Source organism: Antrostomus carolinensis, unplaced genomic scaffold, assembly GCF_000700745.2.
Source record: "Antrostomus carolinensis isolate BGI_N321 unplaced genomic scaffold, ASM70074v2 scaffold3992, whole genome shotgun sequence".
NCBI classification, from domain to species: Eukaryota; Metazoa; Chordata; class Aves; order Caprimulgiformes; family Caprimulgidae; genus Antrostomus; species Antrostomus carolinensis.
In genome coordinates this window covers 24,473-43,796 of record NW_010299308.1, presented here as the reverse complement: position 1 = coordinate 43,796, position 19,324 = coordinate 24,473, and the positions used below count along the sequence as shown (strand labels likewise).

Below are 19,324 nucleotides of genomic sequence, written 5' to 3'. Positions count from 1 at the left end.
TGACAGTTCTTACTTGGTACAAAAACTGCAAGTTTGCGGGACATGGGAAGGCAGAGTTGCCGCTGGGATCCAACACAAAACTCATCTGTATCAGGGCTTTGGCAGTAGCCTCAGTCAAGCGGCACCGTGGTCGCACTACAGTCCGTTCCTGCCTCAGGCGCATGGAAAAATTGTTGCATTCCCAGGTAGGAGTCATGGAAGGATGAGGTTTACAAAGCAGCATGACATGACTTTAAAAGGCAACCCCTCTCTTGAAAAAGAGAGAGGCCGCTTCCCTCTGTGCTTAGCCAATTTTTGAGAATGTTTTGCACGATGCATATTTAAACTTCTACATATTTCACTTATGTTCACAAATAAAAATATGGAAATAATAAGAAAGGAAAAGCCACACAAAGGAAAGCTGTTATGTATGATATATTTATTTGGCTGCACATTATTTTAAGGAAACTCAGCATAATAAGATAAGCAGATCAGGCACTGTAATATCCTAAGCTGCTACCGACAATTGTAATGAAGTTATGGTCAAAGCCATTAAAAAGCCATATATAGAAATTATTTTATAGAAAACACCTTTGTGCTACCAGAAAAGTCATGTTTCCTTAAGCTACTGGAAAGCAATATTAAACCTTTGTTCAATACGTCGTTAAGACATCAGTAAATAGTTAGGGCCGCATGATGAACACACGGCCTTCTCTCATCTCTGTCCCTTACTGACCTGAAAGTTTTCTCATTGGTAGGCATTGCTGGATCAGGGGATGTAGGCATCGTGCAAGCCGTACTTTTGCCTCATAACAACTAAGGTTTATAGAGCCACAGATGGCAATCGTGTGTTTGTCTCCATCTGATGTCCTGGGCGGGTAGATATCAAACTGCCTTTTGCTACATCCCTCCTTCCATCTTTGCCACCCCCTTTGTCCACAAGATACTTGTGCAAATGGCAGGGTGATGGGCGTTGTGTTATATAAGAAAGTAAACGTGTGTGTTATATAAGGAAAGTAAACATGCCTGACAGAGAGTGTCACTATGGTCACATTAACAGTCAGCATTTGCCATTAATGTTTGCCTTGCTGTCTTAAACTACCGCTGTTTTCTTTGATGGAAAGTAGCTGTAGTATCTCTGACTTTATTTGAAACCAAGTCTGTGCCCTGCTGCTAGCCATCATACATACTGATACACGTCACTATAAGGTGGATTCACTTTATTCCAAACTTGCCACTGCTGGAAAGTAGCAGTTTGCAAATCTGTGGAGCAGGTTTTTCTGTTTATTGTATGGCTCTGCTATAGGTTTTTTGTGATAAATAATGTCTCTATTTTTTCTATAATATCAAATAATGTAACCGTGACAAAAAATAGCTATCATAAATCCAGTAATTACTTAATGGGTCAACATAAAAGCAAAGCAGAGAAATTACAAGACTTTCAGATAAACACAGGCAAAACTTCCTGAGATCAACAACAACAATAAAAGCAGCAGAACCATCTTTTTTCTCACCATTAGGCTCACTCACTGTTAACAAAAAAATGCCCTACTGTCATGAATCTGCTCATAAGCATGAACAGTCCAGCATGTGTCCCATTTCTTACTCTGTAGATGAGGGAGGTCACATCAGCTGGTAGAACCTGACATCCAATGACGCTGCTATTACTGCATGTTTATGCTCAGTAGCATCAGAAAGTATGGGATCCTTCTTTCCTGTACAGTTTCTCAAAAAAATATTACTAGTTTGTGTTTTCTTAGAAGTTTTGTTTCGGTTTTTCCCATTTCTCTCTGATCTGTTGTGGAGGAAAAAAAAAGCCTTGCTGATGTGTTGTTACTAAGAAACTTAAAGCAACAGAAGAATCCACTAGTGAAGAACAGTCACAGAATCACAGAATGGTAGGGGTTGGAAGGGGCCTCAGGAGATCTAGTCCAATCCCCCTGCCAAAGCATGTTACCTACATAATATAATCCATAATATAGTCCTAATATATCTGTCCCATAGTTTATGTATGGAAGCCAAGATTAAGTTGGTGAGCGCTAATCACTGAAGTTAACATCAGAACATTAAAATTGTTGACATTTCTTTCTGTTTTCTGACCACTTCCATATATAACTCTATCTTGCTTAGACTGGAACATAGTACATTAATTATCAGTATTTTGAATGTTTTAGTTATCAGTATTTCATGTGTTTGAAGAACTGAGACAAAGATTTTGGTGAATTTACCAGCCTTCCAGAAGATACCATTTCAGAGAGTATGGTAGAAATGATCCAAGTTCTGTAATATTTACTGCTTGTGATTGAAATTTGTGTTGAATATGTAACATTAACGAAAATTCTAGCAGAGGGTAAATTTGTGCTGGGTACAGGAGACCTGTTGTTGCAAGTGAGCATTTTTGTCTCAAAAGCAATTTGGATACCACTGAGTAAAAAATAATTCTAGGAATGTAGAAGTATTACCTTAATTAAATAGAAAAAAAAATCCATCTTGTTGAAATTGTTAATTGATATAATGAGCATATTGCCTTCAGTTATGAATTTCAGTAACTGTAGTAACTACAGAATGATTCTCCGTGTTGTTGGGGAAGTTTCCCTTTTACCTTCTGTGGTTTCTCCTGTCTATTTAAAGCCTGCAGAGAGGATGCGATTTTCCCATGCAGGGGAACAATGGCAATGATTTCAAATACACTGTTGAAAGGGTTCGCTGCAGTTAAAAGTCACCAAAAAAGAAAAAAAAAAAAAAGGATCTGCTTCTTTCATGATTGTTCAGTAGCTACATACTTTAGATTTGGGTTGCTTTCGGATTTTTCCTCTTTGATGTTCTGTAGATGTTTAAGGTGCAGTCCTTCACTGAACTTTCACTCTAAAAAAATTTCTTGTTTAATATTTTAGATCATTATTATTTGTAGATAATAATTATTATCCTTCATTCTGACCAATAGTCAAAAATATATATGCTTTCTAGTTTTGTTGCTCATTCAGCAGAGGCAGATGCTGCAGAGATATTTCATTGTAAAGTGATTGCTTAAACCAGCGTGTGATCATGTTTCTTAGCTACTTGATCTTGTTCTTCAAATACAGATTTTAGTTACTAATGTTTGCTGTGTTCAAAGGCTACTGTTAGTAATGTTTGGCAGACTTTCTGATTTTACTGGTCAAAACTCATCTTGACCGCTTAATTGCCTTACTTTCAACAAGAACGTTATCTGTTATCTAAATAACACATATGACACATAGGGCCACACTCACATGGCAGTTGTCTTGCTCGCTACTGTTGGGAGTCAGACTTTAAGAACCCAGTCCTATGAAGTGCTGATCCACTGAGCATTTGTGGGAAGCCAGGGCAGTTGGTGTCTCGTGGCACTGGTGTGGGGAGGAAGGAATGAGCGTTATGGAAGGTTTCTCACAGGTAACCTGCAGTCAGCCTGCTCTTCTGTTCCAACTTGCACAAACCGTACAGTTATAATCCTGATTCTTTCTTGAAATCCTGCCAATCATTCCAGCTTCTGAAGTGATTGTGATGCTGGCAGGTATCCAGAAATAGAAAACCAATGCTTGAATTTTTGTTTAAGGCTTTCTGAGAAAAAAAACAAAACAAAAAAACAAAAAAAAAACCTCCAGAAAACATTTTATGCAATTGACTGCTCAAGTCAACTGAACCGACTGTACAAAGTAGCTTGGCAAACAAACAAAGGAGAGAAATAGCTTAATGCAGCATTACTGCATTGAAGCAATCTGGGTATTTTCCTGGCTTAACTGGTTAGGTTGTTTGCTGTTGCATGTAATTCCTCAGGTTGTAGGAACTCATTTTGTCAGACACAGATGACTTTCTTAGTTCCTACAAAGAGAATGCAAAATGAGAAAACGAAGAATTTAATAGACCTTTGTCATTGAGCTATCTGACACTGCATTATTTGGTATTTAGAGGTAGACAACTAGCGCTAATACCAGGAACCAAATAAAAGACAGAAAGGGTCAGAATGGATCATTCTGTACAGACAATTAATTTACGTTCCAGAGCTTGATAGCTGTTTACTTTTTGAGATGTCGGAGAGCTGACTGTTTTAAGAAACAGGGAGATACAAGACTTAAACTGAAACTTAAAAATTTTTTTCAGTGAGACTGCTGCTGTGGAAAGACAAGCTTCCTTGACCAGTCTTTTTCTGTTACTTCATCATTCATTTCTTCATGTCTGTTCTGGTTCATTTAGGTTTTTTCTTGTGAAGTGTTAAATAGCACGTTACCTGTATTACATTTATTTAGTTAACTGAGATTTCTTTTTCCAAAGTTGCGTAATTAGGGGGGTTTGGTGGGGCTTTTTGTTTGGCGTTTTGTTTTGGGTTTTTTTAATCTAGCAACTGTAATTTGACAGAATGGTTTTGAATGGTTTTCAGTGCAAGCACTTTTACAGGCTATGATAATCTTGCGGGCTAGCTATGAATTTGGCACTTTGGCAGACTCCCAGCTTACCTTTTAACCTCCCATCTGTACTTAATGGGAGTCATGTTGCTGTTGTTTTAGCTTCTTCCAAATTTCTTTTGAAACTTTGGTGCATTTTGTATTTGTGATAGTAAAAATCTACTGGTATTAAATTCCATTATTGCATGAGTAATTAAGCTTATGTCCTCAGTGCCTCCAACAGGGTTTTGAAGAAGCTTAAAGGCTTCACTCCTTTGTTCTTGCTTGATGAAGGGGTCCCAGATGTTTTTCTTCTGTGAAGTACGATTACAGTTTGGTAAATGGTAAGAAAGTTATATTGACTTGTGCTTTTACAGGTAGGCTTAAAATTTCATTATCAGTCTTTACAGGTAGTCAGAATTTAATATTTAGACTCTTCCTGTTTTTATCTTTGCTCAGTTTGTTCATTCTCTTTTTCCACTGTCAAGTTAATTTTTTACTGCTAATTTCTGTGTCTTACACAAATCTTCAAGGAAATAAAGACAGTAGTGAGTATCCTGTCCATCGCCATTATGTGGTGGGTTGCTGTTAGTGTTTTATTACTGTTGTGATTTCTCTTAGCTTAGGAGTTTCTTGGGTTAACAACTATATCTCCATTCATTTCCATGACTAGCATATGGGTGGCATTAAATGCAATTTAATTTTAGATCCTAACAGCTCCAGTGTGTCACCTGCCTGCACTGGAAAGTCCTGCTACTGGGATTAGTGTTAAGATAACATACAGGAGTCTTCTGATGATCACTTACCACTCCGAATTCAGGTGGATACAGTTTTCTGAGCAGCCTCTTAAATTTCATCAGTTTCTGTCGTGCCCAGAGAGGTTGTGGAATCTCCCTCCCTGGAGATATTCAAAAACCATCTGGACAAAATCCTGGTTCATGTGCTCTAGGAGTCCCTGCCTGAGCAAGGTGTTTGGACTAGATGACGTTCAGGAGTCCCTTCCAACCTCAACCATTCTGTGATTCTGTAATTGTTTGTATTATTACCTTCTTCCTAACAGTCTGTTGTGATGGTGGTTGGAAGTGGTTCCCAGATTACATCAAATATAATTATATTTTGATTTCTTTATCTGAACATCTTGACTTTTTGAAATACAACTTTTGTTCTTCCTTAGCTTGGGAACGTCCAAGACAACACTGCATTTGGAAGGTTACAAGCTTGTTTCCTTCTCCCATCTGCAAGAGCACATTCTTGCACTTGATCATATTCTGCCTGGTGATGTTATAGTCTTGTCTTAATGCAGGTCTTTTGATTGTAACACTTGTATTTCACTGGAAGAGCAGTTTTGGGAAGGCACATGAGTGAGGAGCTTTATTTTGCCTAATTGACTTCTTTAGGGGGCACAGAGCTGTTGATACCTGTTTACACTTCCATGATGTTGGACAATTATTGTAAATCACTTCCCAGGGATAGGAAGAGGTGGTTATTTAAGGAGTTAGATGGTTAGATGTAGGGTATTATGTTGTAGAGTCAGCTGGATCTTGGGTTGTTTAGGAATTAATAAAAAGAATTACCTTAAGGAATGATAAAATATATAGTCTGCTGCAAGGGGCATTATGTGGAGGACCTACAAGAGCAGCGTAACTGATCTGGAGGTAGCAAAGTCTGGTGTAGGGCGTATTGGTTGCAACAAACGTTTCTCCAGCTCGTATATACTTCAGCTGTATAAACCATATCTGATAAAGCTAGTTTATGTGGGAGACAGTGGATTTACAGTTGGTGAGGTAAATCTGACTTTGTTTTGCTGTGTCAGACTTCTTGTACATCCACAAACCTCTTTGTAACATTTACACAGCACAACCGATCTCTACATGCACAGTACGGCATCCAGTGCCTCCAAGAAGTATCTGATTTACTGTACAGATGTACAATGATTATTCAGACCTTGAGTAGTAAGTCCGTGTGTCCCAAAAATACCTGATTTTTATGCTGTCCTGTGCACATGCCTGAGAAATGTTAGATACAGGTGAGCCAGCACGTTTAAAAATTTTGAACAAGTGTCAAAAGAAAGAAAAAAAATAATAATAAAATCCACCTACTGAAATTGGGGTGATAGGGAGAAAATAACATTTCTGGGGGAATCCCTGCATACTGTAGCCTGAGACATGTCCATAAAAACTCTTACCATAATGTCGCCTTGGGAGGGTTGCTTGATCATTTAACGTGTGTGAATGCTTCCACCATGTTACGGTGTCTGTGATTCTGAGGTCTGGGGGCTGATAGTGAGACATTTCTCTGAAAAAAACCCTCAGAGTAAGATGAAGACTTTTCATCCCTCAGGTGGAATTTGTTGGCATAAAGGATTTTTGTAACAAAACCTGATCTTTTAATAAGCTTTTGGGGTGAAAATTGTTTACAGAGGATGGCATGGAATTTTATTCCTCTATCTGATTTAGAACTTGCCTACACACACCTTTTATCTCATCAATTCCACCAATGGAAATGTCTCTAATTCTTGTAGGAAAAAGGTTCTGATCGGAAAGTGTCTACACGGAGTCACCTAAGGACATGTGTTCTGCCCCTGTTTCTCACCTCTGTATGCAGTCATACGTACAATGCCTTCATTTATCACTGTGTATTTTTAATACATGACAGAGGTACCTAAAGCCTAGACAGAGGTATAAAAATAAAATGGTCCATGCAATATAAGTGGGGTTTTTTTATTTTGTTTTATGTTTGTTTTATTATTTATATGTGATAAAATGTTTTTAATTGTGGGGCTTTATTTATGCAAGTGAGGGTTCTTTTATGCATTGACTTCCTAGATTCTTTTAGAGTTTAGTCTAAGGCAAGTGGCAGGTAAGTTAAACGGTACCTAGCACCCATTGTGTTGGAGCATGCAGTAACCATCTTTAAGGTCACTTCCAACCCAAACCATTCTGTGATTCTGTGATATATTTAGAAAATGTGCAAATGGCAAGACAGGAAAGGTGGATATCCCTTTCTCAACCTGTTTTTTACCTCACCCAGTTTAATAACTGAAGAATTGTGTATTTTTGGCACAAAGACATTTGTACAAGTGATCAGAGACAGATGCTAAGATGTGTTGTTTAACAATGAATGCAAAATATTCCTGTGGGATTATTTTTGAGCAAGTTTAAACTGCAGAAAATAATGCTTCCAACAATGAGAGCATTGGTTTTTATCCCTCTTATTGCCATTTGAACTTTGAATTGCTAGTATACATTAAGAATCCAGTTGAAAATAATCCAGGTTTGAAAGTACCTATTAATTCAAGCCATATGACAGATTATGGATAAATTGATACTCCTAACTTTGTGCTAAAGCAAATATGGAGAATGGCTTCATTAGACATTGCTGACCTTTTTATTTCAGGGACCTGAAACTGGACAATATTCTTCTGGATGCAGAGGGCCACTGTAAACTGGCTGACTTTGGGATGTGCAAAGAAGGGATTCTGAATGGAGTGACCACCACAACCTTTTGTGGCACACCTGACTATATAGCTCCAGAGGTATTTTTTTGAACTGCACTAAGAATACAGATGCTATAATTCCTCAGACTGCTACATATGTAATTTAAGAAACTTTTTACATGTAGATGAAAAAAGTAGAAGATGCAGACTAGACTGTGCTGCAGCTTTTCCTGGATAATTTTGCAGAAATTGCTTGCTTTACTGCTCGCAAGGAGTGTTGCATGTTGACAGGAGTGGCAAAGCATGGTTTTTCTGTTATTCCTTCCTTGAACTTAACTTAACCATATTTTTCTTTTCCATACGCTCATTTCTGACTCAGAATCATTGTGAAGGCACTTACTCGCCTTTAAGGTGCTAGATGCAACTAAGTACTGCCAACACTGGTCTTTAGTAATTATAAAAATGTTTTCAATTTTTTATGAGACTTAGAAGGGAACTTTCATAAGGAAGAGATCATATGTTTGGTGTCATTTTGCCTAGGGTCTTTATGGGAATATTATTTTTTTTCCTTTCTTTAAAGTAACTGTGAGTGAAAGATACTATGTTTGTGGTACTTCTCATCATATGGATGAACAGAAAGTATAGGTTTACATAGAAAAGTAGGAACTTTTCATATGGATGTTGCACTTTGGCAACATCCAAAGTCATTTCAAGGCATTAATTGGATAAAATAAATGACTGAGAATCATGTTAATTTTACATATTCTAAATTTTAATATTGTGAGATGCATTTCCAAGTGCCTAAAATTAAACCATTTTTTGCAGTTACTCTGCTAGGCAGGCTTTGTCTGCTCAGTTTAGTTAGCAACTTGTGCATCTTTCTGCTGAAGATTCAGTGTGCTGGTTTAATGTAAAAGTTTCATTAGTTTGTCTTTCATCAACCATGAATTTGCAGCAGGGAAAAATGTTAGTTTACTATTTATTAGAGACAATAAATTAGAAATCCATATTGTTAGTATTCATGGCTGTCAATCTTTTGTAGCACAACTGATAAGGTGTGAAACTATCATAACATAAATGTGTGTTTTATGGAGTTTGAAAAGTATTCTGGTATTTAAAAGAAAAAAAGTATTTAAAAGAAAACAAATGCCAGTGTAAAAGTATTTAAAATAAAATAAATGCCAGTGTCATGGGTTTGGTTTTGGATGAATTCTTTTCTGATTTAGTATACTAATTGAGTCCTTTAGCAAATACTTTGAAAATTATTACTGAAAACAAAGCAGTAATAAGATCCCAGGAACTTTTACGTGAAATCCTGGTCTCACTGAAGTCAGTAACTCAGGCTTCCGTTTTGTCATCTTAATTGCAGAAGTTTATCTCCTGCTTCTATTTCTCTTGCATCATAGTGGTATGTTTCAATTTCCTTTTCTTTAGCAATATCTGAGTTCCAAAGAATGCACTTATGAAGAGTATCGTTTTCTGTAATTAATGTCTTTAAAAGGTAATATCCATTCAACTAAGAATCCAATTGGGATCCAGACCTTTGTATTGAAATGTTAAACTCATTTCTGGTTTTATGTTAAGACTTAATTTGGTTTTGTATTGGTCATGATTCCCAAATACAGCGCTAAGCTCATGCGGTTCACAACAAGGCTTCTGACTGCAACACCAGTGTTGTTTAAGGAGGTGGTGGAGATGTTGCCATTCCAACTCATTTTGCAGCAGTCAGCTTCACCTTAAACAGTCACCTGCCCTACTTTCCCCAGTCCCCTGTCATGCTGAAACATTACAGCCAAACTGCAAGCTTCTTTACAGTGTAGAGGAGCCAAGAATTAAACTTAGTCCTTGTAAAACACTAGTTCTGTAACATCAAGTACAATACAATAAAACTCCATCATGCTAACCTACTACTCCCCATTAAAGGTATTTGCTACAAGGTTGAACTTGTGCCACGTGAAAAGCTGTAGCCAGTTTTTCTGAAAGCAGAGCCAACTAAAGTCCTACAGCCATGTATTGTACAGTGTTTTAATGCTGTAAAGAGAACTTGAACAAAAATGCTTTTGGCTTCCTTCTGCCCTACCTAAAGGACTAGAATAAATCTCTCGGATGTTTGCAGCATTACAAGCTGGTTCAGTTTGTTTTGCTCAAGATAGAGACACGGAAATGTTTCACATTTTCCACCAATCTGTTTTGTATATGTGATCTTTTTTCCCTTATAGCATGACCTGCTTTAAACAATTTGGAAGGATATACAGCTCTTTTGTTCACAAGCATACTCTTTTACTCAGGGGACTGATAAACTCAGTCTGTACTTCTGAGAATAACTACACATTGACACTTAGCTGTGTTAGTGCAAATTGCATGGGTAAGAAACCATGCCTGCTGTTACCGAAATCAGTGGGGGATTTAGTCCTACTCAGGCACAGGGGGAAAGAAGTTGTGTATTATGTTGAAACAGTAAATGTGCAACCGAGTGTGTTGTCTAACTTGTTCATTCAATGCAATCTCTTTTTCTATACTAGATCCTCCAGGAGTTAGAGTATGGCCCATCAGTAGACTGGTGGGCTCTGGGTGTTCTCATGTATGAAATGATGGCTGGGCAACCCCCCTTTGAAGCTGACAATGAAGATGATCTGTTTGAATCCATCCTTCACGATGACGTCTTGTATCCAGTCTGGCTCAGTAAAGAAGCCGTCAGCATCTTAAAAGCAGTGAGTCTTCCATTACTTGCTTTCCTCCTCCTCCTTCTGGTTGGTGGGGTTTGTTGGGGTTTTTTTTGGAATGGATTTTTGGGGGTTTTTTCCTTGATTAAAATTGAATTTGCTGAAAGTTGTTGAGAGCAGTCACCACTGGGAGTTCAAGCACAGTTCAGAATGCCACTGTTAGGATAATGGGGCCTGGGATAAATTACACCGCTTGTGGGAAAGGAACAGAATGTTTGTATTCCACGCAGTTGTACACTGTATAAATCTGTGTACCACAGATTCATGTTTCAGGGAAAACCCAACCAACTAGAACTGTGCTATCGCTTTGACACTTTGTATGCCACATGTTTACTAGAGTGAGGGAAGCAGTATATAATTAAAAAAATGTTTTTATTTAACCACTTATAAAATTTCCTGTCCCTCTGCCTTTCTTCCCCTATCATCAAGATGTGTTGAAAGCCCTTAATTTACAGCTGCATGTTCTATTTTATAGTTCACATAACACTTTGATAAGCAGTCTTACTCTAGTGTAATTATATTTGCCCTGGTTGGTGTTTTTCAATATGAGTAATGACTTGACAGTAATGTGTGTCACCAAATGCCACAATGTTTTTAATGCATCAAAATGTGCCACTGAGCAACTTCGGTTTTTAGACTTTCTAAAGTCAGGTTTCCTTCATTAATGTGACACTGACATAAATTCTTTCTTTTGTGCCGTTATCATCCTAAAATAAAAAGCAAAACAAACAGAAGCAGTATGCTAATCCACATAGTTTGAAAGCCTGAGGAGGATTTCTGGCTTTAAAAAATAACTGTTTTTTTTATTCCAGTTTTCTATCTTCTGTGAAAGTTTCTACCTTTCCGCTTCTGTTTTTCTTTCAACATTTGAAATAAGGGAGATTTTCAATTAAGAGGGTAGCTGGTAAGGTCCTGCAAACATCTTCATAAGGGGTTACATTTTGAAATTATATATAAAAGTTGAACAAATTCTGATTTTAACACCAGTGGACAGGCAACACACTCTGGTTTTTAAATAAAAATGTCTTTAGGCTCATTTTAGCAGAGAGGTGCTCTAGCAGATGATTCAAAGCAGAAGTCAAAGTTAATCTCTCAGAATTATTTGCTGGAGTCTCTCTTTTGCTCCATTCACTGTAGTGAGAACACAGAGGATTTATTAAATCTGACCTTTATACATATTCTCCATTATCCCCCCAGGTACCTCTCTGATGACTTCTTATTAGCTGACATGATACTTTCATCCATCCATTTTTGTTCCCAGACCCTTCAGTTATTTTCAGTTCACCAATTAAAGTGTATGGACATCAGCTGCAGAATTCAGACTGATATCTAGGATTCAGGGGTTATTTTGGCATACTGTAGAGAAATAATTGTTGTCAGCGTTCATATCTGCATCTGAATTTCACTGAAGTTTGTGAAATGTTCTGTAGTGGTTTAGTTTCACAGTCTGTAAGATGTGTTCCTTTGCAATCCACAGGTTCCTCCAGTGAAACTACGTTAACTGACCTTTCTATTATTCTGAACTGTGGAAACTTTTGTTGGAGGGGAAAAGTTAACTGATAACTATTGGTTAAGTGTGTAGTACAAGAGCCATTGTAACTATTAGGAGATGTTTGTTTTACAGAGAAAAGGGAGAAACAGATTTGACAGTCAGAGCGTCGCTGTTACCTCATTTGTGGTGCAAGTAGGGAGAAGTTTAACTGTTTATGTTATACATGTCATTAACCACACACAAATTCAGACACAGAATTGGGCTGCAGGTGTAAAGTATGTATTTTTGTGAATGTAAGTGCAAGAATGTTAAGCCCTCTCATTTCTTTTAAAGCTGACTTTGCTATAATTTTTTATGAAGCTGCTTTCCTGGGTGAACATTTTGATAGGCAGGCATAATGGTTTGTATTTTGCTGTAGTTATAGCATTTTTTTTTTTAAGTCTTTCTGTCTAAAGTTAATTCTTAATATCATTGTAAACCTTAAAAATTCCATCCATTAAATAGATTTGCACTATAATAATAAATTATTCCTCAATGGGCAAGATGTCTTCGTTGGCTTAAATTGATAGAATTTAATGGAGCTGTGCCAGTTTATACCATAAAAAGAAAACATTTCCTTACATTTAGCAACCTGCTGGCTATACAGTTACGGTGTTAAACATGTTTGAAACTTGTGTTCCTCATCTCGTCCTTGTCCGCATTCTGTTAAATGAAGAACAGGAAAAACAGAGGAAAGAAAGAGGCGTCTATGTATTTTACTGCTGAATGGTAGCAAGGGATTAACTTTGGAATGCTACATTTCCTCACATTGTGCTTTGAGATATGGGTTTTATTCTTTAGAACTCTATATTTTTACGCTCCTGCAAACAGCATGTTAGGAAAGTTTATTGAGAAGGTGTTCTCTTATATTAAGTAACAATGTTTTGTTATTTTCTGAAGAAAGTTTTCCTATTATTTCCAGCAAAACACTAAGGAGGATGATTTTACAGATCAATATTACAAGGCAGCATGTTGCTTGTCCCATGAAATCCCACAGATCTTATTAGTCCTGTTTCTGTGAATTGACAGGAATTGCTATTTAAAATTCTTTCCTGTCTGGTAAGGAAAACAATTCTTCATTGAAATTAGCTCTGTGCTGCTTTGCAAGCAATGGAAAGAGGTTGTGTCTACAGTGTGTGTTCCCTGTGTACCCAGATGACAGAGATCTCTGGGTACAGAAGCAGCACTCTATTTTTAGGCTGTTCCATTTATTTCAAGAACCAAAATTTTGGGAACCCGATGATCCTTGAATTGGGCCCCGAGTTGCATGGCTATCTCAGCAACCTTTTGTCCTGTTGTTTTTTATGTCAATAGGAACTGTGATCTTAAAAAAACTTATTTTTTCATAAAAGGAGGTTCCTGCCTTAATATGGGAAAATAAAAAGGCAACACTTACAGCTATGGCTGTCAGCTCCATTGGCAACCATCTCATCAGCACAGTACAGTTAACAGCGGTCTCTGCCCAGACAGCTGCATCATTGTTGATGCTGTTGATAAACAGGGAATGAATGTCAGCTTGTGCTTCAGAAATAGAAGGTGAAAAAAAATCAGTATTTATTGCAGGGGCTGAAATTTATAGAATTAAATGTCCACTTCAGAAGTCTGAGATTATTTCATCATATTTGCATATGGCAATTTTATTTGTTTGTTTTAGGTATCCATTCTTAAAATTTGTTCTTCCTCCTCATCCATTTCCAAGTTTCATGCAGTTTGTGAAGTACAGTACTGAACTGTACTATCTAGTCTTATTTTCATGTCCTGGGCTTCTTAAAAATGACATGTTCTGATGTTTTCCCTACCTCTGGCTTAAAACAAAGATAGAGCCTGGCAGATACTAGGATCGGATTTTACTTCTTTGATACATGGATTATATGGTACAAAAAGTGTGTCCTGTAGTTTCCGTGTTCTGTTTCTGCAAAATGTGTGGCTGCTGGTTCCTGGCCTGCTTGCTCCAGTCCTGGAGGTGAAATAAAGCAGAGGAATACAGGAATGCATTTTGTGGTTTTCCAAGAGACCTCACCAAAGCACAGTAATCCTTTCAAAACCTTTGTTTCTCCTGCCCATAGAAAATATGGGCTGTAGTTTAGATATGACTGGTCCACTTCCAAAACAACTTACGGAGCAGTTGAACACAAGACCAAAGAGAAGGATTGTAGGATTGTCTTTGGAGCAGCGTGTATATGTCAGAAACCACACAGAGAATTGCCTTGCTGATCTATGTTATATCTTTAAAATGATAGCAATGGTATTCTCCTGTGGAGGGTTGATCTAGCTATCTAAAACCATCTTAAGGGCTTCAGTGGCTACTTATCTAGTAACTGGAGTACTGAAGCAAGGGTATGCATTATAGTGATTTATTTTTTGTAAGTTTTCTTTTTTTTTCCTGTAGATGTATAGTATAATGTGGTACCCAGCTTAAAAAGACACTGAACAATCATCGCATTTTGTTTCATTTGTATGGGGTTTTTTTTAATTTAAAAAAATGTTAATTTAAAAAAAATTAAATAATGGCTGAATATGAAGTTATAGCAAAGCTTGGGATAATTTTATAATGAGTGTGCGTGTGTGTATAAGAACAGCAGTCGTTGGTACTTGAATTACAAGGATTCTGTGTCCACATGCATTAGGAAGTAAGTAGAGCAGTTGCTAATAAAAGAAGGAAGAAATAACAGAGCAAAAAATGGAATATTGCCATAATTTGATATCAGTATCTTACACTGTTTGTACAGCTTTTTGATGGAAGGAATAGTAAGAATTTAAGAGTTAGAAGTTTAGAAATTACCACACTAGAGGAGACCAGTTAGTTGTTGGTGGTGCCACTAATAGTGCACTAAAGATGAAAGGGAAGGTGAAAGTTATGTTGTGGAGTTTCTCAAGGGCAGCTTTCTCCTGGTACTGATCAGTCCCTGTATTTCACAGAATCACAGAATCACAGAATGTTGGGGATTCGAAGGGACCTCGAAAGATCATCTAGTCCAATACCCCTGCCGGAGCAGGAAACTAAATGAAATTACACAGGAAGGCATCCAGGCGGGTCTTGAATGTCTCCAGAGAAGGAGACTCCACAACCTCCCTGGGCAGCCTATTCCAGGGCTCTGTCACCCTCACTGTAAAGTAGTTTTTTCTCAAGTTTAAGCGGAACCTCCTGTGTTCCAGCTCACACCCATTGCTCCTTGTCCTATCGTTGGGCATCACTGAGAAGAGCCTGGCTCCATTCTCATGACACTCACCCTTTACACATTTATAAACATTAATGAGGTCTCCCCTCAGCCTCCTCTTCTCCAGGCTAAAGAGACCCAGCTCCCTCAGCCTTTCCTCAGAAGGGAGATGCTCCACTCCCTTAATCATCTCGGTGGCTCTGTGCTGGACTCTCTCAAGCAGTTCCCTGTCCTTCCTGAACTGTGGGGCCCAGAACTGGACACAATATTTCAGATGTGGCCTCACCAGGGCAGAGTAGAGGGGGAGGAGAACCTCTCTCGACCTACTAACCATTTCCTAAAACATATGGACAGAATGCTTGTAATTCGCATAGCTGCAGTGCTGTTCTTACTTGTATTAGAATAGATTCCTAGAAATGAGTAAGGAGGTTGTGGCTTTTCATGTGTCTGCTTGAATGGAGTGTATGATTATGCAACCTATGTATCCAAAGAAAATAAACAACAGTAAGCATAATATACAGCCCCTATCCCCCAAATTAATAGTTAAGATAGAGCAAATAGGATAAAATAAGAGCTATCCTGACCATCTATTTGGAAGTGTCTTTGGAGGGTTTAATATTTTCTTTCTTTCCTTTTGTATTTTTGACCAAAGCTGGACCTAGAAATGCTGAAATAGGATCTATTCTTGTAGCACTCCCAGACAGATGAAATTAGGAGATCTCGGCAATCCGTTGAAAGAGCTTCCTGCAGGAAGCTTACACTTCAGAGTCTCTGAATCTTCTAGTCTGGCTGGAAGGTCTGAAATTTGGAAGGGCATCCTTGTCACTCGTACAGAAAAATTAACTCTCTGAAAGGGGACTGTCTCTAATAGAAACTGGGCATTAGGAATTGGAATGTGTACTCGGACTGCAAATGTTTTTCAGCCATTGCCATTCATGTTTTAACTTTCTCCTTCTCTCCCTCCCCCACCCTGTAGTTCATGACAAAAAACCCAAATAAGCGACTCGGCTGTGTGGCGTCACAAAATGGGGAAGATGCTATTAAGCAGCATCCGTTTTTCAAGGAAATTGACTGGGTTCTTCTAGAACAAAGGAAAATCAAGCCACCCTTCAAACCTCGTATTGTAAGTAGCAGTTTGCATAACATTCAGAGGAAACTTGGTTTGACAATTCTAGTTGTTGGCTTTTCTGAGACATGAGATTACTTGATGCAACATTTGGGGGTTGAAACAGTAACATAAAAACCACGCTGAAAAGATTGCCTTGTCATTGTTTCTGTGAAGGTAAGTGTCAGGGAATAGATTTAATGCACAGGAAGATGTTCATGTTCAGTCACATAAACTCTGAGAGGGTTCAAGGCCCTGTTTGAATTATTTTCCTGTGTTCCTCAAGATACTTTGATCAGAAGAGATTATTTCAGTTGGGTATATACTGTCTGTACTTTGTGTGAACTCTGCTACAGTCCTGTGTTGTCCTAGTGAAAGATAGAGGACAGGATTTCTGATTAATAATATTTTAACCGAAGGTACTTGAAAAAACAGCTTCCTGGGGGAAATAAACATACAACATAATTAGATAAATTTATGTACTTACATTTTCCTAGGTGATAGTGAAATATTTCTGTTTTAAAGTAACAAAAATACATAGCAGCCCCACATGGAGAAACTACAAAAGCCAAGCAAAAATACTTTACTTATTCTTGTCTTCCTCTGGATGAAAATATTTATAGTTTACCAAATATCAGCTTTTCAGCTGAGAATGTGTGCAGTAAATTTTTTGCTTAAACAGTAAAAAAATAATTTTATGATAAATCCTTTGAGACTGATTTGCATCTTTTGACTTTGCACATTCCTAGATACAATTCATTGCAGAATTGCTGTCTGTCACATTTAATGCATTTACTTTTAGTCCAGTGAGATGCATTTCCCCAAGTTCCATGTGTAGGTCATGGAAGTGGGGCTGCCTGTCCAGAACAGGAGCCTGAGGTAGCTCCTCTCAGTCCACTCTTGGAGAAGTCACTCTCTCTCTTCTAGCTATGCAGAAAGGGCCCAAAGGCATTGATAACTCTCAGTGGAAGTTAGCCCTTGTGAATGTCTTCCTAGGAGTAATAGTAAGATTCAGTGTAACCCTATGGAGAAGTTTTTCTTAATATATTTCTTGGAGAATGGAAACCTTGTAATGTGGCAGCTACAGGCAGAGGGATGTCTGAGCCAACCCCTCTCCTGGAAAGTGTCCAGCCAGCTGGGCATGCCGGCTCCCTTACCCTGCTGCCCAGTTCTGCTCTGGACGTGTGGCCAGGTTGCAGCTGGCGCCTGAGCTGACTTACAAATCTCTGCACTGATGCAGGAAGTGTAAATCCCAAATTAACCCTAGTTAGTACCTATCTGAAACCCATTTAATACTGTAGCTAACTGCTTTCCAGTCAGGTTCCACAGCCCTGGGATAGTTGCAAACAGCCTTAGTTAGTGTTTAGCCAAGTTGCCTGTGTGTAGCTCTTTTCCCATTGGCACAAGAATTCAGCCTTTCATCTCGCAGTAATTTTTGTTGTTTTGCTCTGTTTTCATCAACCTTTTGGTAAGACAGTTATCTAATCAGGATGCACAATTCCAAAATAATTTTTACTTTATGCCTGCATCTAGTAATTCTCAGATTCCTCACATTTAGTCTGTTAATTGACTGTTTTCCTTTCATGATCAAGATGCAGTTCCTTTGACAATAGGTATTTTTATGAGGCCTTTATTATTTTTGTTTTTTCCTGCTGTGGTGATCCTTCTTAAAAGTCAGAAGGGATTTAGTATGGCAGACATTTTTATTCATTGCTGATATAAATACTTTCTACCTTCTCAGTGCACCTTCTTTCTCTTCCTGGTAAATATTTCACTGCTGTTATATTGTAAAGCCATTCCTATTTTATTCATTCCTGTTGTTTTGTTCTTTTTCTCCTTTTCTGCTTCCTTTAATGGTATTTTAGTTGGATATTTTAGTTTTAGCAGTGATATCAGAATATTAGAGTATTCCTTTGTATAATTTTCAAGACAGCTGCTTGCTCTTTAATAATTGTTAGGTTGATTTTATACATCTTTATTTATACCTTTTCTCATTTTTCTTCCAGCTGCTTCTATAATGTTGGATTTTCATACTACTTCTTTCCATATTGCATATGCCAACTTTCTTTATTCTACCAAATTTGATCCCTGCAGTCTAGTAGTTCTGTGTGCTTGTTTTTTTCTGAACTCTTTTTTTTTTTGTGGTGAATTCAGATAATATCTAGTCTGTGTTACAGGCATCCCTGTTATTTTCATGCTCTCAGTCTGCTCTCTCTTAAGATACCTTCCCCAGTGACCTAGTGCTATCAACTTTTACTGATAACTTTTCTACACTTAGCAAGGGTACACCCTATATATTTACTCTATGTTTATGATCTATCAGGTGTTTTGTACCAGCTATATAAATTTTGCAATTGTTTGGATTTTGTTGTTGTGTAGGTATCTTTGAGCAAGGTCATATGAAATTTTTACTTGTCCTCTTAAAATGGAATTATTTATTTGTTGAGAAGTGTGATACATATCGAGGCTGGAGAGAAAGATCATACAAATAAGATATAATTATTAATTATGCAACTTCAGAAATGGTAAAGGAATCTAGGGCATTAAATTTCAAATACTGAAAAGGTGATATTGGATACTTGCCAAGCTAGAAGAGATTGCACTCACTTTGAAAAATACAGGAAAGAGGGTAGAAGGTGAACACAAATGAAATAAAGTCTACTTTAAAATCTAGATAGAGACTTCCTCTCTAAATTCAGTTGTGGGTGCAGCATTGAGATTTAATGATTCAGAATAACAAGTGTAACTGCTCCATAGCTGTGGAATAACCATGGAAAAAACATAACTAATGCCTGTGTTTGGAATATTTTCTGGTTTTTAACATCTTTCAGTATTGATAAAGGGCTGTTGATGATTTAAAAGTGACTTGTAATGTTAAAAGGAGATTTTAAAAATATATTTTTAATAGTATGTTCAGGAAATCCTAGGTCTGTGAAAATAGCTATGAGAAGAGAGGCCAGATTATTAGTCAGAAAATAGACATTCTTGCATG

The 19,324-nt window shown here is 37.6% G+C and overlaps 1 protein-coding gene across 1 annotated transcript in view; it reads left to right on the top strand.

Annotated features, from left to right (window-relative positions):
* LOC104520932 (protein kinase C epsilon type-like) overlaps positions 1–19,324 on the top strand; it is a 60,073-nt gene that overhangs the window by 24,221 nt on the left and 16,528 nt on the right. Inside the window, exons 3-5 of the mRNA XM_029083684.1 lie at positions 7,776–7,914; positions 10,338–10,526; positions 16,204–16,350. Of these exons, the coding sequence (XP_028939517.1) occupies positions 7,776–7,914; positions 10,338–10,526; positions 16,204–16,350 (475 nt within the window). The remainder of the gene's footprint in view (positions 1–7,775; positions 7,915–10,337; positions 10,527–16,203; positions 16,351–19,324) is intronic.